Source organism: Chlamydomonas reinhardtii, chromosome 9 (assembly GCF_000002595.2).
Source record: "Chlamydomonas reinhardtii strain CC-503 cw92 mt+ chromosome 9, whole genome shotgun sequence".
NCBI lineage: Eukaryota > Viridiplantae > Chlorophyta > Chlorophyceae > Chlamydomonadales > Chlamydomonadaceae > Chlamydomonas > Chlamydomonas reinhardtii.
In genome coordinates this window covers 1,233,511-1,258,389 of record NC_057012.1, presented here as the reverse complement: position 1 = coordinate 1,258,389, position 24,879 = coordinate 1,233,511, and the positions used below count along the sequence as shown (strand labels likewise).

The following is a 24,879-nucleotide window of genomic DNA, read 5'->3' as shown; positions in this document are numbered from 1 at the left end:
ACGCTGTACGCTGTCAATGTGTACGGTATGCTTGGCGGTCCATCCACACAATGAGGCATACAGCCATTCCGTCGCTGTGAAAAACACCCCGACATTGGAACGTGGATTTCGGGCTGGAGTTGGGGGGGGGGGGGATTTCAAGTTACTAATTTGACCTACTTGCTTTCCGTGCCCTGTCCCATCACCCGATGGTGCGGCCGGCCTTAACCACATATTTCAGGAGCACATCCGTAGAACGGCCCGACTTATACCCGTAAACCATCGCCTCGGAGGTGCACACGTTGATCGGCATGGCATCGACGCGCAATACTGACCGTTGCCCCTCGATGCCATCAACGCATAGCAGTAACGTTACTTTATGTAATGAAATCGTCAATTCCTGTTCTGTCAATGTACAAAAGCCGCTCTGCACATAGTAAATTGACGAACACCCTCTTGTTGCCCCAGGCAGTCCCCTTGACTGTCTCAGCACATAAAAGTGATGCTGATGAATGGCAGAAAAATAGAAGCGATCACACAAATGGGCGTTTTGGCTCAACGCGGCTGCACCATCGACTGCTCGGTGTCGCCTCCCCTCGCCCATAATTCCTCAAGCCAGCGTTGACAAACCCATCTTCGGCCTGTACGTGCGCACAGTTCTGGAATGGCGTTGCTTTACACATTGCCTCAGGGAAGTCATGTGGCACTGGCTGCCAACTGGTCAGCTGCACCAGTTCAACACCCATCCAACCCTTTCCTAGAGGGCATGCGGAGCATCAGAAGAGCCATTCGAATTGGCAGCAGAGCTGGCATCAGCTACCCTGCCAAGGAGAGTTCTGGTTGGGACCAGCCAGGGTGGATGGGACCCAGATGAGCTTCCCTGGCTGTCGAATCCATCGAACGGTGGCAACCTTGCCATGCATTCGGGGTTTATTTGATGCAATGAAATGTATAATCCAACTGCATGGGTTGACATGGCGATTGATTAAACCTTATGATAAGCCGGAAGGGCTCGCAACACCATGCCGGCAGGGACGCAAGCTTTAGCCACTGGCGCGGCGTTGGCCACCGCAGCGGCCAGGGTTTCAAGCATACACAGTATATAAATCATGGTACACATCTCTGGAGGAGGCAGCCGCGAAGCGAGCTCAGGACGAAGTGTTGAAGCAAGACGCGCAATGGTGAGATGGCTCATGCTTTCAGTATGACGAAGATGCGCGTGTGTAGGAGCTCGTTCGGTGACCGCTCGTTCGGACGCCGGCCGCTCATCGGCTCGTCTTTGGCGGGATGCCAAGGTTTCATGCATTCATGTACTCGATTTACATTTCCGTGATGAATCTGCATGCTTGCAGGGAAGCCGAGCTCGCGAAGCAGGTGGAGGAGCGGCAAAACAACCGAAACCCCAGCAACCTGGGCCCCGCTCGCTCCTCCTCAGGGGCCGGCGCTCTGATGCTCGGGACGATGGCGCACGAGCGGCTGCAGCTGCTGCTATTGGAGGAGCTGGAGGGGCTGGTGTCGCGGCTGCGGTCTGCAGGCGTGGGCGGCGGCGCAATTCCGGTGCCGGTTCCGGGCGTGGAGGATGCTGAGGGGTAGGTGGTGAGAGTGTGAGACGCTGCACAACTACATACCGGGGCGCGGAGACGTGGAGACGCGCAGACGCGAAGAGCAAGCGTACATACGGTATAGGGCGCCTGTGAGGGCGCTGTCGGTGGTCCAGCTGCTGTGCTGGTGGCGTGTGTGTCTCCCCTGTCCTCAATTTGCTGCGGCAGTATGGCCGGGAATCGCATACGGGTCCAACACGCAGTCACGTTGTCTGCTGGTAGTTGCTGTGGGGTGCTGACGGCTCCTGGTTGCCGTTCGGCTGCCGTGCACCTATCCCACTCGTATCCTGCTAATCCATGCGCCAACATTAAAAACGTATGTACGCTCGGTCCCATGCACAGGGTTGCGGCACGCGTGTCATTGCTGTTCGGACCCGAACTCTTCGACATCCTCCCCCCGCGGCTGGTGGGCGCTCTGGAGGGCTATGGCGGAACGCTGGCTCCCCTGTCGCCAACCGCCGCCGAAGTGGTGGCAGCCTGGCTGCGAGAGCGCGGCCGCGCCCCGACCTCGACTCCTGTTGAGCGCCCGGCGGCGGGTCCGCGAGGCGGCGCGACGGCGGCCATGGCGGCGGCCGTGGCGGCGGCGGTTCCACGCCTGGGGGATGAGGTGCTGGATGGCCTGATGCACCTGCTGGTGGGGGCGGCGGAGCAGGCGCACGGCGGCGGCGACCGGCGGCCGGTGGCGTGGAGCGCGCTGGTCATGTGCCGGCCAGGTGCGATGAACGGGACATGTGTTGCAGCGCGGCGCGGGTGTCCGCGCATTGCAACGTGGCGTGCTTGGACATGCATATTCCAGCCAGTACTTAGCAGGGTATCCGCTTTAATGTCGAGTATGTTGCCTGCTACCCGGTGTGCATGCGTGTGGCCCGGCGCCTTCCGCATAACCCGTCAGTGTGCCGCGTATGGAGCATGGCGGTTGAGCACGGTGTGTTGCGGCTCCCACAGGTCGGGTGGAGATGCTGCGGCGGCTCATCGAGACGCAGCTGCCCGGTGTGCGCATGCACGTCCGCACCACCGTCGATCGGGTCGAGCGCAAGGGCTGTGGCCGGAAGGTGGGCAGGTGGTCAACTGCGCAAGTGCAGCTACTGCACGGCTCTCGTGGGGTGTTGTTTGGTGTGTGCTGACGCACCGTACGCTGTACCAGCGCCCCCCCACCAACCACCGCCCCCTGCCTGCAGCACAGGTCGCCGAGTTGGTGCGGCAGGCCCGCCAGGGTCGCATCAGCCAGGCCAACTTCGACCTCGCCATGTTGCAGCTGCAACAGGTGATCACAGCCAGCTACTTTGCCAGCTAGACAGCCAGATGACCACATGACTAGATAGTGCGCGAGCTACCTAACCAGCTCGCTAGCACGCACACAGGCCCTTTGCTGCCTTGTGGGGGTTTCTTCTTTGAGCAGGCCCTGCCCCGCGCGCGCTCTCAGGCCCAACACATGCGACATGTGCGATAGGGAGTCTAACGGCGAGTTGCTTGCCTCTGGTGTCCCACTGTTATCCACAGGTTCGGGTGCACGGCTTTCCGCCGACCACTGCTACCCCCGACGGTAAGCGCGGCGGCACCGGTGCCGGCGGCCGTGGCAAAAAGGGCGCCGCTGCCAGCAACGCCCGCAACAGCAACAACAGCAGCAACAACGGCGGAAGCAACAGCCAAGCCGACAGCAATGTCGTGATGGGGCACGGCCCGTACCCAGACGGCAACGTGTTGGTCCTGGTGTCGTTCAACCGCGGCCCCGAATACGCCGTCCTCTGCGACGAGCTCCTTGTGTGGACGCCCTTACCGCACGCGCCTAACCAGCACGACAGCCCAAATCCGGATCCAAGTCCAGGTGCGGGAGGCGGCGGCGGCGGCGGTGGCAGCAGCATAGTGTCCAGTCAGCAGCTGATGAGTGCGGCGGCGGCGCTGTGTGCGGAGGTGATGCGGCTGAGGGTGATGCAGGCGGCGGCGGCGCGGGTGAAGGCGGCGCTGGGTCGCTGCAGCGGCGCGGCGCTGGCGGGCTCCAGCTGGGAGCACTGGGCGGCGCTGGGCGCGAGCGAGCGCCCGGTGATGGAGGTGGCAGCGCGGCAGCACCACTGGGCCATGGTGAGCAGGGAGGTGGCGGGAGGCGGCGGCAGGGGTGTGGGTCCCAGGGGTTTGGCTTTGGGTCGGGGATGCACCTGATGTCTGGGTCACACTTCGCACCGGCCGTGCTCATGCAGGTGACCCGCAGCATGGGCCGCCCGGGCGGCGACACACACCCGAATGTGGCGGCGGCGCTCAAGCTGCGCCTGCTGCAGGTGCTGCTGCCTCCGCCTGCTGACGGCGCGCCGCTTGGCGCGAAGAAGGGCGGTGCACGCACGCCAACCGCAGCAGCAGCAGCAGCAGCCGCAGGCGCGCCGGCGGGAGCCGCAGCGGATGCCGCCGCAGCGGACGGCACGGGCGCCCAGCCGGAAGCGGCGCAGCAGCAGCAGCAGCAGCAGCGGGCCCGTCAGGCTCTGGAGGCGGAGGTGGACGCGTTCGTGTCCGATCTGATACCGATGTTGGCGGAGGCCTACTGCACCACCGCCCGCGCTGGCGTCGGCGCCGGCGGCGGGCCGGCGGCGCTGCTGCCGGAGGCTGTGTCGGCGCTGCCCGCGTGCCGGCAGCCGCTGATGGCGGAGGTGACACCCCACTTCTACACCTACCGACCGCAGCAGGCGGCGGTGAAGCTCGAGCTTATGAATGTGAGTATTATGTGTGCACTCTTGCGGACTTGCTCTCTTGCACAGTGACCTGCCATGTTGGCCCCCACTGCAATACCAGCCCCCGATACGCCGCGGTGTCCCTCTTGCGCTGCAGCTGCTGAGCCCCTTCTGGTGTGACCAGAGCGTTGTCCTCCTGTGCATGCCTGCCTGCTTGCCTTCGTTGGTTTTGTTGGTTGATGCAGCACAAACACAACAAATCTCTGATGCGGCACGCACAGGCCCGGCGCGAGAGGGAGCAGGCGGCAGAAAGCCAGGCCGAGCCGCCCGCCTGGCTGCAGGGCCGCGTGTTTGCGGGGCTGGTGGTGGTGCTGGCGGTGCTGGCGTGGAGCCTGCAGGTGCGATGCGGTGCGGGAGCGGCCGGATCCGCGACCTTGCATGCATGTACAGACATCATACACGCGAACGGCGTCGCCTGCGATACCGGCGCGCACCGGCGAACCGCCTACCGTGTGCACTAATGCCCTGGCGCGCACGTTCATGCGTTCTGCCCTGCTCTTTTCCAAAGACACGTGTTGATACCTCTGCGCCGCCATGCAACACACGCCTTCCTCCTTGTGCCTTCCCATCACACGCACGCACTCGCACACAGGCCGCCGGCTGGGTCTGGCTGCACCGGCTGCGCCTGGGCCTGCCCGCCACCGCGCTGCTTACGCAGGCCTCCGAGCCGCTGCTACTGCCGCTGCACTCGCTGGCGGCGGCGCTACTGCCGGCCAGGCACGCGGAGGCGCTGGTGTGGCTGGTGCTGGCGCTGGTGCAGGTGGTGCTGTATGTTGCGGTGGCGGCGGCGGCGGCGCGGCAGGTGGTCGGCAGCCAGCCGCTGGCGTGGGAGGCGCTGACGCGCGCGGTGCAGGCGTTCCTGGGGGTGGGCAGGTGCGTGCGCCGGTGCCGTACTGTACGAGGTGTTGGAGTGTAGGAGGTGGAAGCATGCACTCACAGGCAACACGCACATGCAACACGCACACGCAACACGCACACGCAACACGCAAAACGGAAAGGCACAGGCTTAGGCACGGCAACATGCAACTACCCTTACCTTACCCCTGCTGCCGCCGTGCCCGTTGCTGATGCACCCCAGGGTGGACCTGGACGCGCTGCGGCGCCGCACCGAGGCGCAGCGGCGGCGCTGGGCGGCGCGGCTGGCGGCGGCGGCCATGGGTGAAGCCCGGTCGCGCGGCTTCGCCACGGCCGACCAGGTGCAGTGCGTCTTGGACGGTCTGGTGCGGCGCCAGTGCAGCAGCAGCAGCAGCAGTAGCGGAGGCCGTGGCGGCAGCATTGGAGCTGCGGCGTGGGAGGGCGAGGTGGAGGTGGAGATGGAGCTGCCTGGCAGTGTGGAGGAGGTGCAGGCGTTCCTCTCGCTACCTGTGGCAGTGGAGGGAGTGCAGGAGGAGGAGGAAGAGCAGGACGCGAAGGGAGCGGAGCGGGGGAGCGAGCGGCAGCGGCTGGCGCAATCCCGGGCGCCTGAGATTGAGATGCTGCTAACTGTGGCCCTGTCGACTCGCACGACTGCTGCGGCCTCCGGTGCCGCTGCCGGGCCCGCCCAGCAGCACCCGCACCAGCACCGGCCCGAGGCCATCGGGTGGAAGCAGCAGAAGGAGGAGGAGAAGGAGAAGCGCCAGCGCGCAGGGCAGGAGGGCGCAAGCGGCGTCGGCAGCCTGCCAGGCGGCAGCTGCGGCGTTGCGGCGCCCACCAAGGCTGCGGCCACTGCTACTGCTACTGCCACTGCCGGTTCCAGCCAAAGCAGCTGCAGTCCGGCGGGCGCGGTGGCGGCGGCAGCTGCTGCTGCCGTGGCGGCTTCTGCGGATGCCTCTGCTCAGTCGCGGCGGCGGCGGGACGGGAAGGCGCCTGGCGTGCGGCGGCCCGGTGCCAAGACCGTGTCACAGGTGCTCGAGGAGGACGGCTGGTGAGTGGGGCCTGGGTGGGCCTAGCTTCATCGGGCGGGGGGAGGTACCGGCTTCGGCGGCATTGGGACCTGGGGAGGGAGCGCCTCGAGCTCTCCCACAGGACACCGCGCCGCGCTCCCACACAGTCAGGCCAGTCTGAGCCATCCGTGTTCCTCCCCGCCAACCGCCAACCCGCGACAACCGCTAACCGCCATCCGTACGTTCACCCGTTTCCCCGCACAGGGAGCCCGTGCGCCGCCGCAACCACACGGTCTACTGCCGCGTGCTGTCCAGCGGCCTGACGCCGACGCCCACCCGCAGCTGCACACCCTCCGACTGGCGCACAGCCGCCACGCAGCTGGCGCAGCTGCGGCGGCGCACCCAGGACGAGCGGCAGACGCAGTACGTCACCGCCGCCAGAGCCACCATCATGGCAGCCGCCAGCGCGACGGCGCCGCCGCAGGCGCAGGCTGCGCGGGCTGCGCAGGCGGTGCAGGTGGCGGCGCAGGAGAAGGAGCGGGAGGAGGGGCGTGTGGGCATGATTGAAGGAGGCAAGTGATGGTGACAGAGACGAAGACAATGCTGGATGATGGGGATAATGGGGACGACGGTGATAAACTGATAATGGAGGTGGCGATGACTCGGACGGCTTTGTTGTGGACTCGATAGGCGAGGAGAAGGACGGTGGGGAAGATGATGAGGGTAAGCATGGCGGAGTGAGGACTGAGGGTGGAGGATGGAGCAGGATGGAGCACTGGGGATTGGAGCATTGGGAATCGAGGATTGAGAGACAGGTGACGTGTCATGACCGTCATTTTGCTGGAATGAATGGCAGGGAGGGGCCGAGTACGAGCCGAGCAGGGCGCAGTACCAGGCAGAAGATTGCGGGACTGTACGTGAAGTGCTGCTTTGTGTGTTCCGGTACGCACGTGCATAACGTTTTGTCGTTCCAGGGCAAAACTGTGAGCCATGATGCAACGAAATGTCGCGGGCACGGTGGTGTATAGTCTGCAAGCTGGCGAGGGGCAAAACGAGGGGAGTGGAGACCGAGCGGCACCAGCCGTGACAATTAGGGTTGTGCACATTTTCCCGAAAGCAGTGCAAAATAGGGATCTCAAATCGGTTTGAGGCGCAGAATCGAAATGAGCAGTTGATATTGGTTTAAAAGGGAACCAAGAAACGCACGGGGGGCTCAGCCCAAAAAACGCCGAACGTCGGTGAACTACGAACCCCAAATCCCCACAAGCGCAAAACGCCAAAGTAAAGCGCAAGAAGCATAGCGTCCCGCGAAATGTCCGTTAATTGGAAATCTGATATTGGGGCGAGCCGTGTCACTGCCAGCTGGCAAATTGGGACGGTGTGCGGCAGGACTCGATTTCGCCATGAAGGTGTGAACTGCTTGCCTGGCTATTAAACCATAGCAGCTGGTGGCTGGATAATTTTGTAGGGCAAAGCGACTGTCCAGGCGTCCGACGCGTACTTTTGCTCGACTTTCGGCGGGAAAGCTCGGTTTCGACGGGAAAGCTCGTGTTAGACGTTGCCCATAACTGAAATACAAGCAAGGTCATTAGAATCGCCAAAGACAAGCGGGTTACTTGTTACTAGTGGCACGAGTAGTGCCACACGTGCGGCTGCATGTCCGCGAGCGCCCGGTTGAGAGCAGGAGACAGCGCAAATCTCGCTATCTCTTCTTCTAGTTACGACACCCAAGGCAGAGGAGCGTCGTTTTTCAGGCCTCGACACCTGGGGGACACATGCGACCTTATTCGCTTTGCTGCGCCACTGCGCGGCGTGATCGCGCTTCCGGGCCATGATGCGGAGGCAATACACCTGGCCCCGTTGTTACAGCTACCGAGCGAGGTGCGTGAGCGAGGGCTCAGCGAGGCGCGCAGAAGACGAGCGGACGTTCACCTAGTTCACCGCCGTGAAACCGGCGGTACCAACTTACTGCTGTCTGCGTGATTCCGTAATGCAGGTGCTCCTTCTTGTGCTCACCTGTGGCGGCATCGCAAGCTGTGCTGCCGCAGCTTCAACGTGCAAGGCCTTTGCCCAACTCGCACGCTCGTTGCTGGCATCTCCACATCTGCTGGCCCGCGCGCTCTTGGCCGAGTTTGGGCCGGACGGCGCCCTGCAAGAGCTGTGCTCAGCCATATGTTACAGTTCTGTAGAATGCCGTCACCGCGCGAACCTGGACACGTCATACTGGGCGCATATCCCATCCCTTCGTGACGATGCCACGGTGTCGGCTACGCTCGGCGAGCTCATCCCTTTCATTATTGGCACGGGCGACAGCACAAGCCACCCAGGCGACAGCCACATGCCGGTGGAAGCAGCTGCGAGTCTCGCACAGCATCCGTCACAGCGACCGCTGCACGTCCAGCCGCTCGAGATGGCGACGGTGGTCTCACTGCTGTGCACCGCGCTGCCGCCGTCGGGTTCGCACATGTGGCGGAAACAGCCTTGGAGCTGCTTCATCGGCTGACCGCCGGGCTTGCAGGGCGGGCATCGCCCGGCGTGGGGCCGGAAAGCGGCAGAACGGTACCAAGCGCCAGACCACCATCGGGCGCGGCTGCCACCGCGGCCGCCGCCGCCGCCGCCGCCGCCACGGCGGCTGTGCCTTGCTATCTGGGCTCGGCGTTGCTGGCGGCGGCCCGCGGCGGCCACGCTCCCGTGGTGGAACTGCTGCTGCGAGCCGGGGCCGATCCCAACGCCCCTGCCTGCAGCTGTGGCGACAACGGCTGCTGTGGCCGTGCTGTCGCTGCATGGGCTGCGGGACTGGCCTGTTGCACCGCCGGCCCAGCCTGCCGCTGTAGTCGTGCAATCATGGAAGCCGCACACAGGTGCGTGCGACCGTGCGTGCACACACTGCGTGCGGTGAAGGGCGCGAACCGAACCTCAAACGACGTGAAGCGGGCCTGTCACATGCTTAAACTTTTTTGCGGGTTGCAATCTTGTGCCTTTCGTGCCTGACGTACGCCATCAATCACCGCCACGCCACGGCCCTGTGCCTTCCTCGCAACGCAATGCAGCGATAGCAGGGGACACGCCGACGTGGTCGTGATGCTGCTGGACGCAAGCGCACGAGTGGACGGCGGTGCTGGAGGCGGCGGCGGCGGCGGCGGCTGCTCATGCAGCTGCACAGCAGCAGGCTACCGGATTCAGCACTGGCTGACCATGCCGGCGCTGCAGCGCACCGATGCCATGGCCGCCGCCGCCGCCGCCGCCGCTACCTCAAGCAGCAGCAGTACGTCCAGCTTTGGTTGGAGCGCTACCCGGCCGGCCGCAGCAGCGTTTGCTACAGCCGCGCTGCAGCATGCGGCCACGCCCACAAGCAATGCTCCACTGCAACACACCAGCGCGGTTCCAGCCTTCGCACCGCTGCTGCCGCTCGCGCCCACACCGCCGCCACCTCCTCGCCTGCTGCCGGCGCTGCCAGCCATACCTCCGAGGCCCCCCGCTGCGCCGCCGTCTCCGCTGCTGGCTGCGTGCCGTGCCGGTCACACGGAGACGGTGGAGCTCCTGCTTCGCCGCGGCGCCAAGGTCGAGGGCGCCGGCGCCGCGTCGGTGCTCCTTGCGGCAACTTCGGCTGTGCCGGCATCGGCTGCGGCCCCGAAATCGGTTGCAGCACGCTCTACTCTGGCGTCGCGCTTCCCGCCGGTTCCCTTTCCGCTGACTGTGGCGGAGGCTGCAACTTCGGCGGCTGCCCGGCATGCGGCTGCAGGCGGCATGTTTGCAGAAGTGGGCGCAGCCGCAGCTGCAGCCGGTGGCGGCGGCGGCGCTGTGGCACCCAGGAGCATGTTCGAGAGCGATGGCGACGATGATGATTGGAATGCTGACAGCGACGACTGGGGTGCCGGCAGTAGTGACGGCGCCCCGGCAACGCCAGATCAGCACACCCGGGGGCCCATCAGTGACCCTGGGTTCCGTCCAGACGGCAGGTCCCAGGCGGGCGTCAACTGCCCGCCCAAAGCGGGGCCCCTGCAGGCTCTTCTGGCCGCTCGCCCCCTGGAGCTCTCACGCCACCTTGGCCCCGCACTGGTGGCGGCGGCTGCTTCCAACCGGGGGGCTGCAGTGGAGGCGCTGATTGCGGCGGGCGCAGACGTGGGCGGTGCGGACGGCGCGGCGGCTCTGAAGGAGGCAGCCTACCAGGGTCATCTGGGTGTGCTGCAGCAGCTACTGGCGGCGGGCGGTGCACGCCTTGTGGCCAGTGGCGGCGTGCGGGCGGCTCTGCAGCTGGCGATGCAGTGGGGCCGCGCCGCCGCCGCCGAGGCGCTCAGCCGTCAGCTACAGGTACACACAGGGCCTTGATCAAGGGCATGAGCGGGAGCAGCGACTTAATGACGGCAGTGCGATCCGCTCCCCAAGGGTATGGCGCACGTGCGTGTTTTTGATCGGCACAATCAAAATAGTCGGCTTACTTATGAAACCCGCATCATGCATTGGGTGGCGCCGTGGGGAACAAACGAACCTGATTTCCCTGACTTGCCGAACGGTTACCACTCATCGCCTGTGTCGTGCCGCCCATGCATAACGAACAAGAAGACGAACATGACAGATACCGCCAAGCAATTCATTGCGCGGTTTGTTAAGAAGCAAGCGGAACTTCATTCATATCAATGGTGCCAACTGCTGCAACACCGCAAGAAACTAACTTGTGTGGCTCGAAACGTTGTATTGGTGGGATTGGATGGAGCTGTTGGCACATGGTGCAATCCGCTACGTGGGTGTCTGCAAGGCAAGCTGTTGGGGTTTGGTTGGTGATGAGTCAGTTGGTACTGGTGTGGGGCTGTGGGCGAAAGCTTGTAGATCGATCTTGGTGCGGACCTGTTGAAATCTGTTTGCTTCGGCAGCAGGGGCCCTTTTGTTACCCTTGCTTGGCTGGGGTGCATTGATGCATAGACCTGAGCTCCGGGCATGGCTGCCGGGCTGCAGCAAGCCATTGCGGCACCGAAAGGCCGAGGGGAAGCTCTGGGTCCAGCCTTGCGGGCTCCGAGGCGACGCAGCCCTACCTGCCCAAAGGCTTGTTGGCGTATTCATGTTCTCTTATCAGTGTACTGTGGGCGCGGTACGTATTGAGCCCGAGTTGCTGGGTTTGCCGTTTGCGGATCTTGGAGGGGGGCAACCTGTGGATGGGTTGTATGGATAACTTCATGGCAGGTTGAGGGAGCGCATTGCCTCCCTTGTATCCCTTTGCCGAAATAAGGCGCCAATCCGCCTGTCCTTTTATTGCTGCAATGGTGCTTTTGCAGTGGTTGTATACTAATCCCGCTGCACAACATGTGCGCACGCCAGCGTTCACTGGCCATGCGTGTGTCGCCGCGGGCCGAGGGGGTGTTTGAAAGGTCCAAGCAGTCGTAACGGCATCTTATTAATGCCGTACATGCTTCTATGGCGGGTTGCCGTATCTTGGCGGAAAGCGTTGAGCCATTGAGTGGCGCCTGCTGCTACTGTGCGGGAGTCTTCAAAGTGGGGTAGATAACATCTTGTTACCGTACCGTGGCATGGGTCCCGATAAGAACTCTGACGTGACAGTCACGCAGCCCTAGTAAATGGCACCTGTCACAACCGATACTTTTGACGCTCGTGGTGCAGAGCCCAGCGCCGGGCGGTACGGTTGCGGCTAAGATGGCGATGGATGCCAAAGGTAGATAGATGCGCGGCAATGGTGCCGTCACCTCTGTGGCATTGGCAGCGGCATTGTACATGCGGTCCTTCAATGGCGCACACGCGGCCCAGACTCCAGGCCGCAGCCAGTTCAACTGACGTGGGTGGGTGGTTACGAGTGGCTGGTTATGTCACCAAAGTGTTGGGTGGTAGAGTGTGCATGTGTTTGAGACCCCGCGCCAGGTGGTTTGAGAGGATGAGCGGGTCGTAGTTTACTTCTGATCTAGTTCCCTGCTGATTGAACCTGTGCGCTTGCAGAACTTAATCTTGCACGGCCACCTGTGCAATCACGGGAATAATGGGGGCGCGGGGCAGCGAGGTTGGGTGAGTCAGGGCGAAGCTGCGTGCGCTTCCACGCGGCAGCGCCAGTGACTTCCATGCCTGTGGCCTGCACTGCTGCGATCTCTAGCTGTCTGGCAAAGGACGCGCGGGGCTGAGTGCGTGCGTGAGTGGCGGCGCCCTGTCGCCCACTTCCGATCATCAACTGGCTCTGCGTGGCCGTAGCGTGAGGTTTTAAGCCTGTGACAGGCTTATTACAGTCTTTGATAATGGGAAGTGCATAAACGCATGCGACTTGGACGGACGCAACGACCAGACGTCATGCATGAGTGTTTTGGTGTGCGATTGTGCCGGGAGACCCCTCGGTCGCCCTGGGAGCCTCTGTCTGCCGAGGGCTGCCCGCTAAGGCTAGAGTCGAATGGTTGACAAGGACGTTGAAGGCGTACGTTGACAAGGACGTTGCAGGCTTACGTAAGAATTCTGTCGAAGGCTACCCACCTAAACTGGAGTTGAATGGTTAACGGGGGAAGTTGAGTGCTGACTAGGATGGTTTACGCAATAGGCGAAGTAGCTGGCGGTAGTGTTGCACGAGAGACGCTGCTGAGCTGGACGTGCATGGGAGTGACATGGAGTCGTACAGAGGCGCCGGCCATACTTAAACGTTGACGGAGTTGTTTCCAAGTATCCGGTGCCCAGCTCAGACTACCTGGCCTTCCGAGTACCCGAAAGGGCCAACCACTGTAACGTACACGAGTACTTTGGTGTCTGCCCTTGTGTCTTCCCCCGTCTCCCTCCGGCTAGGACTCAACCGCCAGCTGTGAACGTTATCCGACTCAGACTCCCGGCAATCCAGCCAAGTCAGCCTGCCGATAACGGCCCAGCTGCAGCGACCTCGTGCCTGCAAGCCCCTTCTTCCCCCTTCTCCCTACTCCCTCAAGTTCCCCGAGTTCCCCTCGACACAAGATCCAGACAAGACCCCGTCTCCCGCAGCCAAACACTCAGCGCAGATAGCATAGCTTCGGGTAAACCCCAGCCCAAGCTCTGCACTCTCAGCACGTGACACAGCTCATCCAGCTCTGCCACACCGTGCGTGTGAAACCCCAGACCGTTCACACCACCTCAACAACAAGGTCTCCCGTTCGAGCCACCGTCACCTTCCGTACTGCTGCTCCGTCTCGATACCCTACCCTACCTTCCGCTGCAACAACTCTACTCCTATCCGAGGTGTAGCTCATCTACTCCCACGAGCCGGAGGTATAAAACACCCAGCGTGTCATCATACACCCTGCGTGTGCTGCCAGAACCCTTCCTACCCGTTCCTTGGGCCGCTCGTCCCCCAGCGAGAACAACACCCGCCTAGTCGCGAAATTTTTTGGTGTTCCATTCTCCCCGGGGGGTCGCGTGGCGTTGTCACAAGCCCTTTGCAAACGCACATGTGCCGTATAGGCGCATGTGAGGCACATTGTCGCCGCCCCGCATAGGATGTATGAGCAGTATGACAGTACGCGTTATGAACCGCGTGACATGGGCATGAAAAAAATAACGTAATCTCTGAAGTCAAGTGAAGGAGCCGGCTACTCCCTGGAGTAAGGCAGATACAACCCATGTACGCGTGCCGCATACCGTTCGTGTGAAAAACCCTCAAGACCATCCAGTGTAAGGAAGACGTACACACGCACATGCATACGCGCGCACACACACACACACACACACACACACACACACACACACACACACACACACACACGCACACACACAACCATACTCGCTATCCATGTTGGCGAGCCAGGCCGTACGGACCCCACGGCATATGGCGTGTAGGTCTCCAGTTTGCGTTTGGGCTCTCCGTCTCCCTCCAGCCGCCCAGGAGTCACCCTCGCCCTGCTTGACGAGCACACCCACACAGTGGCTGGCGCACACACGTGACGCACACACGCAACCTGGATCCATTATACGCTGCAGGCCTCCGTCCTCGGTCTCACCTCTGTCAAGCAACAGCTCAGCCTCTAAGTCACGTCGGCGCCAATACTCTCATGATCACACGCACCGACTCAGTGAAACTCACCCACATCCCATGCCCTCCGCACTGCCGCTATGCCCTACCACACACAGTCAAAACACATAACCTTACACAACCAACACAAGCACGCAACAACCACCACGCGCCAGCAGTGCTATCCCGCCACGCCCCTGTACACCACCTCAATGCACCAGTGCCACCACACGTACACACCCTCCAAACCCCCGTTTCGCTCTGTGGGCTGTTTCTGGTTGTTGGTTTAGTTGACACTTGGGACTGGAATCAAGTACCCTCACGCCACTACCATTCTCCCCAACCCTATCCCGTGCCCCCACTACCGTACACCTCCACAACAACCCCAGCCGCCACACGCCTCATCCGGTCATCCGGTCATCACGCCAGGCCGTTCTTCTGCTTCCACTCCATTATACTGGACCGCAGGTTGTGGTTGGGGATCAGCGCATTTCCGCCCGGCATCTTCTGGTTGGTGAGCGGGCTGACGGCCTTGCGCGCCAGCCAGTCCGTGATGGCGGCCCGCTCGTACGTGTAGCCGTCCGTGGCGATGACCGGGTCCTTCATCACCTGAGCACGTGTGGCAGCGCGTGCGTGACCATGTGGTGGGTTAGTAATGGCATGAGCTAAAGAGCACAAGGGAACACGAGCGCAATGAATGTGTGTATGGCGTGTACATTTGCCTAGCAAGACAAGCATGCGTGGGAGCGGTGTGTATGTGTGTGTGTGTATATGTGCACGCGTTTGTGTCATTTGCCACGAGGGCAGTGCATCTTGGAGGGCGACAGGAGTGAGGCCGAGGGGCCGTTGCACAAGCCCACAGCAACACAGCAAGCTGCCTCCAGGCAGCTCGGACTCGACCCCGAGGGGCGCCGCCCCCGTTTCCGTCGTGAACTCACGTCTTGTGTGATGGGGCACACGAACATGGGGTCAGGCACGGGGCCGCTGGCCGCCGGCGCCATGGGCGTCGGCCCCGCCCCCGCCGCTCCCGCTGCCGCACCGCCGCTGATCCCCGCACCACCCGTGTAGCCGGTCCCGCTTGCCCGCGCTGACTGCGTCCCTTTCCCTGCACCCCCTGCGCCTGCGCCTGTGCCGCTGGCCGAAGCACCGCAGGTGCCACTGCAAGACGCCGAGGCCGGCCGCGGCGGCGGGTATGCCGCCAGGCCCGCCGCCAGGGGCCCTGGCCCGGCCGCATACCCGGCTGCATACCCGGCAGCGGCGCCGCCCGGCGCCCCGTACGACGGCCCTGGTGCCGCCCCCGCAGCTCCGGGTCCCGAGGTGGAGCCGGCCATGAGGTGGGGCGGCACGGGGGGGTCCAGCGGGGGGTTGCCGCGGCGGCGCTGCGTGCGGCTGCGGGCCACCTGCGCGCCGGCGGTGCGGCCCAGGATGCCCATGCGCTGGATGGCCTGCGGGGGCGTGTGAGGGCGTGGGGTGCGGGGTGAAGAGGAGGGTGCAGGGTGTGGCGGGAAGGAATGGGGACCAGGTTGAGGTAGCGGAACAGAGCTTCCTTCGCCATGCCTGCGCGCCGGCCCCGCCCAGCGGTGCAGCACCACCAGCACCCACACCAGCCCCACTCGCCCCACGCAGCACTCACGTTGTACTGCTCGGGTATCTCCATGAGGGCGCGCAGGGCGAACAGCGCCTCACGCCGGGCGCGGTCGCCCTGCGGGAAACCACGAGGTCAAGGAAGAGCATGAGCGAGCGAGATCGCCACAAGCGGGGACGCAGAGTGACAGGGTTGACCGGCGCTGCTGCTACGAACCCAGCGCGGCGTGTAGGTTTCTCCGCATGAGCATGGCCCGTAGCCACATCAGCACGTACGGCATACCACATTATTGTCCTATGGGTCCAGCACACCCACACCGCTCCCTCACCCGCATACCTGTGTGGTGGCCATGAGCTCGCTGAAGTTGACGAACTGGAAGTTGTCAAAGGCGCGCTCGGGCAGCGCGTCGTCAAAGTCCTTCATGAGGTCCCAGGGCCCGTCGCCCACTCCCACCATGACGATGGACAGCGGCAGGGAGCTGCGGGCAGGCAGGCAGGCAGGCAGGCAGGCAGGCAGGGAATGAATGTGGAGGTTGGCGTATTGCTCGTTCACTTGTTCTTCGTGCGTTCCGCCAGCACTGCTGGCCTACCGTGGTTCAACCCTATGTTGAAAACGCGCCACCTGCATCGCCCTCTGCAGCTCCATAAGTACTATCGCTTGCAACCAACGCCTTCCGCTAGCCTGGTTTCGCTTAGTTTGGGCTGGCATCCACAGCCCCCCCCCTCGGCCGCCCCCCCGGCCCCCACCTGGCCTCCACGATGGCGTCAATGGTGTCCTGCTCCTGCTCCGACTTCTGGTGGTCCATCAGACCCGAGGGCCGCGACACCTGCGAGGTACACAGCAGCAGGAGGAGGTGCAGCAGCAGCAGGAGGAGGAGGAGGCCGTACAGGGAGGCACAGGCAGGTGCGTTAGGTCAATGCCCGGCACGGCTGGCCCTACATACACCTGCAACGCCGGACTAGCATCACCAGTACACCCAAGCATACCCCTGCCCCTTTCTCGGGCAAGTCGTCCCCCTCCTCCCTCCCCTCCTCCCTCCACCCGCCCCCCCCCCCCCTACCTGGCCATCCGCCACCAGCAGCAGGATGTGGTACTGGCCGCCGCTGGCCTCCACGATGCGGCTGGCCTGCCGCACCGCGGGCGCGAAGGAGGTGGGGCCGGCCATGCGGATGTAGGGGCACAGCTCGCGGTAGCGCCACAGCGCGTGCTCCAGGCCCCTGTGCAGGGGGAGCGGGGGGGGGGGACATGGGGGAGGGGTGGAGGGGGTGGCGGTTCAGGAGATGGGGGTTACATCCATGATCAATGAAGAAGAAGCGAAGTTGTAGCCAGGCGGGAGGTACGATTTGGAGGGTCTAAGGGGCAGCTGTGGCCGTCCGCCCAGGCCGCTCCCATACATTGCAAGGACGCGCCAGCCCAGCCAGAGAGCCCCCTCCCCCCACCAGGCCCCAATGCCCCCCCCTCCCCCGGCGCTCACCTGCACGGCTTGTCGTCCGCCAGGAAGGAAAACACGCTGCTGTCGCCCGTGGTCACTGCAGACGAGCGGGCAGTTGGGGAGGCAACGGGGCGGGTCAGGAACGGGCCGTGTCGACTGGCTGTTTCCCTTGCTTCTACCCCTCCCTCCCTCGCACTGCATTTCTGGGTTGAGCGACGATTGCTTGCTTCATGGGACCTATATTCGTTGGGTTCGGCCATTTAGGCCCTCCTGACTTCCCCGTATTCCCAACCCCGGATGGACATCGGCACTTGATACCCGTGATTTAATCACTCCGTTCTCCACATCAACGGCTAACCCCCACCCTCCCCTTGGAACAACGCCCCCCCCCACACACACACGCACCATCTCCAAAGCCGTAGCAGGGGATGAGGCCGTCGTCGTCAAATGCGGACAGCGTGCGGCCGATGACGCCAATGGCCTCCTCGTAGGGGTTGGGCTGGTCGCCGATGGCGTGCAGCGAGCGACTGCCGAAGGAGCGCTTGCCCGTCCACTCGTTGCTCTGTTGGGGGACACGCGTTTGCGTTTAGGTTTGTGCACTTGCGGAGGTGTCCAGGTAGCGGATGGTTGGATGCTGGGAGGTGTGGCGGTGGGCGGCGCGACTGCGCAGATGCGCGCAGTTTTCCCCAGTATTGTGCCTGACTACTCTCCGATACCTGCACACCCACACTGACTGCCGCCTTGCACATAAGCAAACCACAAACACACCCATCACTCATTCACTGCTCGCACCTTCGTGAAGTCCACTGCCACAATGAGGTTCGAGCTCTCCAGCCCGTTCTTGCGCAGGTCCTCCTGAACCTGCTCCAGAGAGGCGTAGTGGTCGGCGATGGCCCTATGCATGTGTGAGGAGCATGTGTGGGATTTGCTTTGGTTCGGTGGGGTGTGGTGGCCGTGAGCGTCAGGGGTGTGTGGGACGGGTGCAGGGCAATAAGGTGTGGCGCAGGGGTGGAAAAGTGTGGCAGGGGCAGCCCGTGCCTGTGCCCGTGCCTGTGCCAGATCTGCCTTTACTCCTCCCATGACGCGATGAAAGCTGATAACACCGACCAACACGCACGCGCGCGCACGCCCAACGCTTCTGCTGGGCAGGAATTCCATGCCCGTGCACACAAATGGTCCGGCGCGACAAGCCCAACGTCGCCGCGGGCATATTCTTCGGGGCTCAGGCCATGCATTTCTGCGGCGTACCTGAACTTGAGCGTAGGACTCTGGAACTGCGCGAAACCCCCAACAGCCGGCGTGCCGGTCGGGATGGTGGGGTAACGAGACTGCTCCGAGGACCTTCGACTCGACTTGCTAGAGCTTGTGCCCATTTCGAAAAGTCTGCTCGACGCCTGGGCGCGGCCCGCGGCGACGGGGACGGCTTTGGCGGAAGCTGGCCTTTGTTTCCGGTGTTGACTTGGCTGCGCGACTAGGCAACGATGAATACGGAGTTGGCTTACGCTATCACAAGCGGTAATGCAGTAATATGTTAGTCCGCGCAAGCACACGCGTTGAGCAGTTGGTGCAGAGGTGAAGCGAGGAAGCTGTCGCTTGAAGTAATTAACTTTCTATGGTGTCAAATGAATAGAGTATGGAGGGGGACGCGCGAAACAGGGCTTAGAAAGAGGCGTGTGCGGGGCTGCCTGCAGATGGTGCAACACCGCTTCTCGCAGCCTGCAGGGTCAGGCCCAAGCTCAAATTTTGCGTCGTCCGCTTACTGCACATACTTGGAAGACCTAATTTTAGGATGTGAAGACTTCGCCACACGGGGCCGAGTTTGGGGTTCGCGGCAACGACATATGTCTAAGCGACCCGCCTCAGCAGCAGCCCTCCCCGCCGGCCAGCAGCGCCTTCGATTGGACTTCTTCAATGGCGAAAAGAAGAAGCAGGCGACCTCTGGGGGACCTGCAGGCGCAGCGAGGGGCCAGCCCTACCGCGGCGATGGCGGGAGCGCATACACTGCTTGCCCCGTGAAGGTGCGGCAGCGTACTTCTCCCCAGACGCCTGGCCCTGGGGGGGGGAGGGGTCTAGAAACAAAGAAGCTCGAGCCATGTTCAGCACGGTGAACGGATCTGTGACAGGGTCACACAGCACACTCGCCGGGAGTCCGCCCGCACCTGTCACTCTCTGCCCCCGTTCCAACACGTGCCTTCCTGCTGCGCCCTAGGTGCCCCTCTCCCTCATCAACCACCACCTGGACTCCCCGGGGCAGTGCGGCGGCCCGCTACCGGTTGACACGGGGGCTGCAAGGGCTGCGGCGGCTGTCAGAGCGGGGACGGCAGGGGCGGCGGCAGCAGGGGCAGCTGCAGCATCTGTGGCTGGGCCGGCAGCAGACATAGCGGCGGTATCAGCGTCCCGGGCAGCGGCAGCAGGGAAAGAGGCTGGAGCGCCGTCGGTTTGTCCAATCGGCATGGCTGTGGTGACAAAAAGCCGGTGCCTGGGCAGCAGCGCTGTGGGCCATTCCGCACCGCGGGAACGGCCTCGGCCAACGGAAGCTGAAGCGGCCGCAGCGGCTGCAGCGGCGGCACCGGCTGTAGCCGGCCCCGCACCGGCTACATTGGCAGCTGCAGATATTTGCAGTGTCTATCATTATGATTATGACAATGATGATAATGGTAGCAAGGGCACTGTGGAGCGCATAACAGAAATTGTCACCAGCCAAGAGGATGGCGATGTTATGCTGGTGGAGGAGGTGTCGGCGGAGGGAACGGCAGTAGCAGAAGCAGTGAGGGCGGCAGCAGCGCAAGCGGCAGCAGCGCAAGCGGCAGCAGCAACAGTGGCGGCGGCTCAGCCTGGCCGGCCCGGTGGGACCGAGCGCATGCCTGACGTGGACGGAGCGAGAAGGGCAACAACAGTACCGGCTGAAGCAGCAGAAGCAGCGCCACGGGCGTCGGCGCCAAGTGCCGCGCGTGCAGCCTGCGGTGGGCCTCCGGAGTCAAAGACAGGCGCGGAAATGCACGCGGCTGCTCGCGGCGCCGCTGGCGCGTGGCAGCCCGCGTCTCACCAGGCTCCCCCCAAGGACCAGGGCCAGGGCCAGGGTCCGGCGGCGGGCTCAGGTCGGAGGACTTCCCCACTTCCCCTGGCTCAGCCGCGCACACCTCCACAGCCCACGAACCAGCCGCCCGCGCCGCCACAGCCGCCCGTGCACGCTTTCTTTCAGGCGCGACGGCAACGGCCGTCCAGCGGCAGCCGCAACGGCAGCGGCGGTGGCGGCGGCGGTGCTGCTGGGGGTTTGCGACTGGGTGCAGACGAAAATGCCGAGCCCGGGAACGGAGTGGAGGAGGAGGAGGCGGGAGGGGTGGAGGCGGCAGGCGGGGCGCTGTGTGGCCGGCAGCGGGTGCCGCCGCCACTGCCCGCGGGTGACGCGCCGCCATTAATGCGTGTGGTGAGCAGGGCAAAAACTGGTAGTTTACCGGTTCTGGCGCAGTAAGTTTTTCTAGGACATTTCTTCGATTAAAATTTTGATAAGAAAAAGGACGGATTTGGGCCCCCGACCTGTGCCCTCGTAGCCTCCCGGTTGGCCCCTCAGCCGACTAATGATTCCCACACGACTCGATCCCCGAAAAGGACGGATTTGGGCCCCCGACCTGACTCCGTTTGGCTCCCGATTGGCCCCTCGGCCGACTCTCGATTCCCAGAGGGCTCGACCCTGACTCCGAACCCAGCCTTCTCCTCCCACATGGTCGCGGACCCCCACCCGTTCGCTGCCTATTGGGAAACCACACGACTGCGAGCTGCTAGTTGGATAGACAGCCGAGACGGAGCCGCTGCCAGTGTAAATGCTGGGAAAAGGTTTGTATCCGCGCCCCCCAAAAACAATTCATAACTCGGGGATAACTCCGGTGTAACTCGGGGGAAACTCGAGCGATACTGCACTAAATCAAAGGTGCTCGCTTCAGAATGGTCAGGCATTTGCCAGAGAAAATTCAGGGCAATTCACAGCTCTGTGGTTTCTGTAGATCTCTGTAGCTCGTGTCTACTGCATCTGGGGCCGGATGTGCACCCGGAGCACCCCCGACTGTACCTCATGTTCTTTTGATTGCAGTTTTTGGGCTGAGCCCCCCCAGCGAAGCGTTCCAGGGGGGGGCGAAGCCCCCAAGGAACACCCCGGTCCGTGCGTGCGTGCGTGCGTGCATGCGTGCGTCCCTGTCCGTCGGCAAAACATAGCATATTGGCGCAAACCGCGGCTGCTACGTATTAGTATATGTTAATGCATATTGCATGTAAATAGGTGGCAGGGAAAATTCGGGCGGAGCGAGAAGTGCCTTCGCGCGTCCATGGAAATGGACTTTCGCGAGGTCGCGAGGAAAGCATCCGGTGCCCGCCGATATGCAGTCTATAAGGCAAACTATGTTGGCGGCAAGCAAAGCGGGGAAGTTGTGAGCGACTTGCGCTGCCATGCCTGCCGACGCGCCAGAATGCCGAGAAGCCCCGAGGTCGCCCCCGCCCCGCGCCTTGCCCTTTGAGCGTGGGGCGCCGGGGAGGTGTTGAGTATGGCAGGAGGCGAAAGAAATGCTTGGGGTGTTTGGGAACGTGACAAGGCACGCATGTGGCGCGGGAAATCCCGCACGACCCCAACCCGAGTGTCTCTAGCCGATGCGCCTGCGCGTCGTAGCGGCATGGAGGCTCTAACGGGGCGTTACACGCCTATTAGCTCCCAAGCGTACGGGGGCTCAGCCCATTTTCCAGCTGTACAAAGCTGACACCCCTTGTTCATCAAACCCCCGACTTTGCTTGTTATCTCGTTTTAAAACCCCCCGACTTTGGTTCGGGAATTTCGCTACCGTAGTTTGGGCCATTTGCCAGACGGCTTTCTCGAGGGCGTCATCTCCCGCCTGCATAGGCAACGACTTCAGACCAGCTAGGCAGCCACCCTGGTTTGTTTTCTGCGCCGGCCTCAACGTTTTGACAACCGCCATGCCGCACCCTCCTTTCTGCCGTTCTCCTTCCTCTTGTCCTCGCATGTACGTACTACTCCTGGCTCACCGCGGATGCCTGGCTGTGTTCCAGGTGGGTCTCTTGGGGTTCGCGTTATCACAACGCATCGCAGCCTTCGCTTGGTAGTCTGCGGCCAGTCTACGCCAGCCCAACCTCTGACAGCCGTATACACCAGCTGAGAGCTTTAGGACGCCGGCGTGGCGCAGCTTGGCGCGCGGTTATCTCGTCAATCAAAGGTAACGTAGCAGTTGAGGTCGCTGCTCATGCTCACGCTTTTCTTTTTGGGCTGAGCCCCCTGAGCGAAGCGATCCAGGGGGGGCGAAGCCCCCCAGGATTGCCCCTGTCCGTGCCTGCCTGCCTGCCTGCGTGCCTGCCTGCGTCGACAAAAAGTGCCAAACTGGCGCAAACCGCGAGTGCCACGTATTATTAATTGCTATTCCCTATTGTAGAAAAATAGGCGGCAGGGAAAACTCGGCCGGAGCGAGAAGCGACCTCGTGAGTCCATGGACATCTTGACTTTCTTCAGTCCGCGAGTATAGCTCTCGGCCCCTAAATATCTTACATCCATGTATCAAAACATGTCGACGACAAGCGTCTTGGGGCAAGAATGTCGAAATTGTTTGCAACAGCCAAACCATGCGTGCCGAGCCCGCCTTTAATGTGTCGCGACCCCGGATCACGCGCCCGAGCCCGGCTAGCCCTTTGTGGTGCTTGTGAGGGATTTGGAATGAGGTACTACGGGCTCATGTGTGGAGTGGCGTGGACAGGGCGTGGCGGTGCCTTGGCACGGCGTTGCCAGTCCCGCTGGGCTTGCAAGGGTGCTGGTCATGTCGCCGGTACCCATCGACCATCGTCACATCCCTTGCTCTGTAAGGGGCTCAGCCCATTTTCCAGCTGTACAAAGCTGACACCCCTTGTTTGCTTGTGCTAGCTCACTGGCCTCGGCTCTACAACGTCATGTTCGCTTGTGCGTGTTGCGTTCTTTCAAGCATATCAATAACCTGGTGGATGCCTTCCGGGACTGCTTGCGGGCGGCGCTGGTGGCGCGGCCTGCTTCCCCCGCCGGCCGCCCGAAATGGTGGACGCACATGTGTTTGGCCTGCTGGTCCGATATGGGGACGTAATAACCTACCATAGTACGCGCGGGAACCTACCGATTCTGGTCCAATGCTTAGGCTGCGATCCCCCAGAGGGAAGGCGAGCCAAGGAGTTACAAGTTACAGTCCGTGAGAGCCGGGGGGCCATAGGACAAGCAGTTGGTTTGCGCCGAGCCGGCGGGTGAGCATCATCCATTCATCCTCCCGTGCACGATTAAGTGCCTGTCGGGTGTCGGCGCAGGATGGAGGACCGCTTCTCCGCTGTACCATCCTCTTATCCATCAGTTGCCCCACACGATACTTGAGCACACGGTGTAGCAATCCTTTGGGGCTCCCCACGCCGTGCCCTCCCCACGCCGCCTTCCCCACGCCGTGCCCTCCCCACGCCGCCTTCCCCACACCGCAACGCCAACCACAGCTAGACCTAGTTGCCATCCTCCTCCTCCCACTCCGTCTCCTCCTCCTCCGTCTCCGCCGCCTGCTTCTCCGCTGCCTGCTTCTCCGCCGCCCTCTTCCTGTGAAGCCGCCTCGCCACAGCTCCAGGCTTGTTGCTGGTGACTGGGCGACCCGTAGCCCTCGTCCAGCCCTGTCCAGATGGAGAAGTTGTCCAGATGGAGGAGTTGAGAACGAGGGAGCACGGGTCACCGGGGCAAATCGGACCATACAGTCAATGGACGAGCCGTTGGGCACCGTGCCGACATTAACCGTACGGCTGCGCACGTCCCAGGCTTGGCGCATCAAGCAGAGTGGCATACGCGGCGCTCACCCACCGATGCGCATGATGCGGAAAATGGTCATCACGCCGGTGGCCACATCGAGAGGCAGCACCAGCGACAGCAAGAATCTTGGGTTGCTTGGAGGGGGCCTGCTTGGTTGCTTGGAGGGGGCCTGCTTGGTTGCTTGGAGGGGGCCTGCCTGTTGCTTGGTTGCTTGGTTCACGTTGTACGGCGCCCGTTTCTCTTGTTCTTCATGGCCATCTCCACACGTTTGCATTTCTTTTACATTCTAATAGTGGACTATTCTTGTACCGTCTCTCACACCTCACCTCGCACCGCCACCTCGCACCGCCCACTAGCACCACCACCTCGCACCATGGAGCTGATGGAGCTTATGGAGCAGCCGCTTTCCGTCAGCCAGCCATGGGCGCGACCGTCCACAGCGTTTACCGTCGGTTACGAGGTAACATGTGAATTCGCAACTTGCGCTACTGACTGCCTACTCTCGTGCCGCCTGCAAGCCCACTCCCCCATCCGCTCTGGTCTACGTACGCATTAGTGTCCACACCACTCGTCATCTCTCGTGGGGCCCGGCGCCTGACAGCAGGAATGGAGACGTGCTCGGTAGGCTCGGTAGGCTCGGTGGCACCATTCCATTAAATTCCATTAAATTTCATTGGCACCGGGATCCCAATGAACCTCATGAACATGATCATAATCACACAACATGAACACGAACGACCGTTGCCCGGCTCCCCAAGCCCGCACATGCGACGCGTTCAGTAAGGCACGGTACGGTTCAAGGCACGGTATCTGGGACTAGTCTACGGCCCTGGACGTGCTTTTGCCGCCTGCAGAGAGACGCTATGTGAGGCTGCGCGGCGTGCTATGTACGCGCTTACTAATAGATTAAACCGTTTGAGGATTTTCTCCCCCGACATACGCATGCGTTG

The 24,879-nt window shown here is 62.6% G+C and overlaps 4 protein-coding genes across 4 annotated transcripts; 3 read left to right on the top strand and 1 right to left on the bottom strand.

Annotated features, from left to right (window-relative positions):
* The first annotated feature begins 258 nt into the window (after nt 1–258).
* Nucleotides 259–7,254, top strand: CHLRE_09g399450v5 (uncharacterized protein). The gene is made up of 12 exons (XM_043065936.1): nt 259–577; nt 1,108–1,160; nt 1,332–1,568; nt 1,923–2,293; nt 2,526–2,632; nt 2,764–2,844; nt 3,081–3,659; nt 3,776–4,279; nt 4,519–4,635; nt 4,890–5,170; nt 5,376–6,200; nt 6,424–7,254. Exons 1-12 carry the CDS (start codon nt 521–523, stop codon nt 6,737–6,739), a joined length of 3,528 nt encoding a protein of 1,175 aa, XP_042920835.1. The 5' UTR covers nt 259–520; the 3' UTR covers nt 6,740–7,254.
* A 54-nt stretch (nt 7,255–7,308) lies between these two features.
* CHLRE_09g399551v5 (uncharacterized protein) lies at nt 7,309–12,764 on the top strand. Its single transcript, XM_043065938.1, has 3 exons — nt 7,309–8,040; nt 8,904–9,020; nt 9,210–12,764. The coding sequence occupies exons 2-3, from the start codon at nt 9,004–9,006 to the stop codon at nt 10,486–10,488; spliced, it is 1,296 nt and encodes a 431-aa protein (XP_042920834.1). The 5' UTR covers nt 7,309–8,040; nt 8,904–9,003; the 3' UTR covers nt 10,489–12,764.
* A 2-nt stretch (nt 12,765–12,766) lies between these two features.
* Nucleotides 12,767–18,758, bottom strand: CHLRE_09g399550v5 (uncharacterized protein). Its single transcript, XM_001695143.2, has 10 exons — nt 18,382–18,758; nt 17,926–18,028; nt 17,539–17,695; nt 17,176–17,230; nt 16,762–16,918; nt 16,448–16,527; nt 16,038–16,179; nt 15,750–15,818; nt 15,055–15,561; nt 12,767–14,725 (listed from the first exon to the last, which is right to left on the bottom strand). Exons 1-10 carry the CDS (start codon nt 18,504–18,506, stop codon nt 14,537–14,539), a joined length of 1,584 nt encoding a protein of 527 aa, XP_001695195.2. The 5' UTR covers nt 18,507–18,758; the 3' UTR covers nt 12,767–14,536.
* Nucleotides 18,759–18,878: 120 nt separating this feature from the next.
* Nucleotides 18,879–20,966, top strand: CHLRE_09g399601v5 (uncharacterized protein). The gene is made up of 2 exons (XM_043065942.1): nt 18,879–19,151; nt 19,343–20,966. Exons 1-2 carry the CDS (start codon nt 18,975–18,977, stop codon nt 20,603–20,605), a joined length of 1,440 nt encoding a protein of 479 aa, XP_042920833.1. The 5' UTR covers nt 18,879–18,974; the 3' UTR covers nt 20,606–20,966.
* The last annotated feature ends 3,913 nt before the right edge of the window (nt 20,967–24,879 follow it).

Coding starts and splice junctions, on each gene's coding strand:
- CHLRE_09g399450v5 (XM_043065936.1), top strand. CDS start 521: ATGGGCGTTTTGGCTCAACGCGGCTGCACCATCGACTGCTCGGTGTCG. Junction 2,294..2,525: donor GCTGGTCATGTGCCGGCCAG/GTGCGATGAACG, acceptor CGGCTCCCACAG/GTCGGGTGGAGATGCTGCGG. Junction 6,201..6,423: donor GTGCTCGAGGAGGACGGCTG/GTGAGTGGGGCC, acceptor TTCCCCGCACAG/GGAGCCCGTGCGCCGCCGCA.
- CHLRE_09g399550v5 (XM_001695143.2), bottom strand. CDS start 18,506: ATGGGCACAAGCTCTAGCAAGTCGAGTCGAAGGTCCTCGGAGCAGTCT. Junction 16,919..17,175: donor GCGGACGACAAGCCGTGCAG/GTGAGCGCCGGG, acceptor CCCCCTGCACAG/GGGCCTGGAGCACGCGCTGT. Junction 16,528..16,761: donor TGCTGGTGGCGGATGGCCAG/GTAGGGGGGGGG, acceptor TGTACCTCGCAG/GTGTCGCGGCCCTCGGGTCT.
- CHLRE_09g399601v5 (XM_043065942.1), top strand. CDS start 18,975: ATGTCTAAGCGACCCGCCTCAGCAGCAGCCCTCCCCGCCGGCCAGCAG. Junction 19,152..19,342: donor ACACTGCTTGCCCCGTGAAG/GTGCGGCAGCGT, acceptor GCTGCGCCCTAG/GTGCCCCTCTCCCTCATCAA.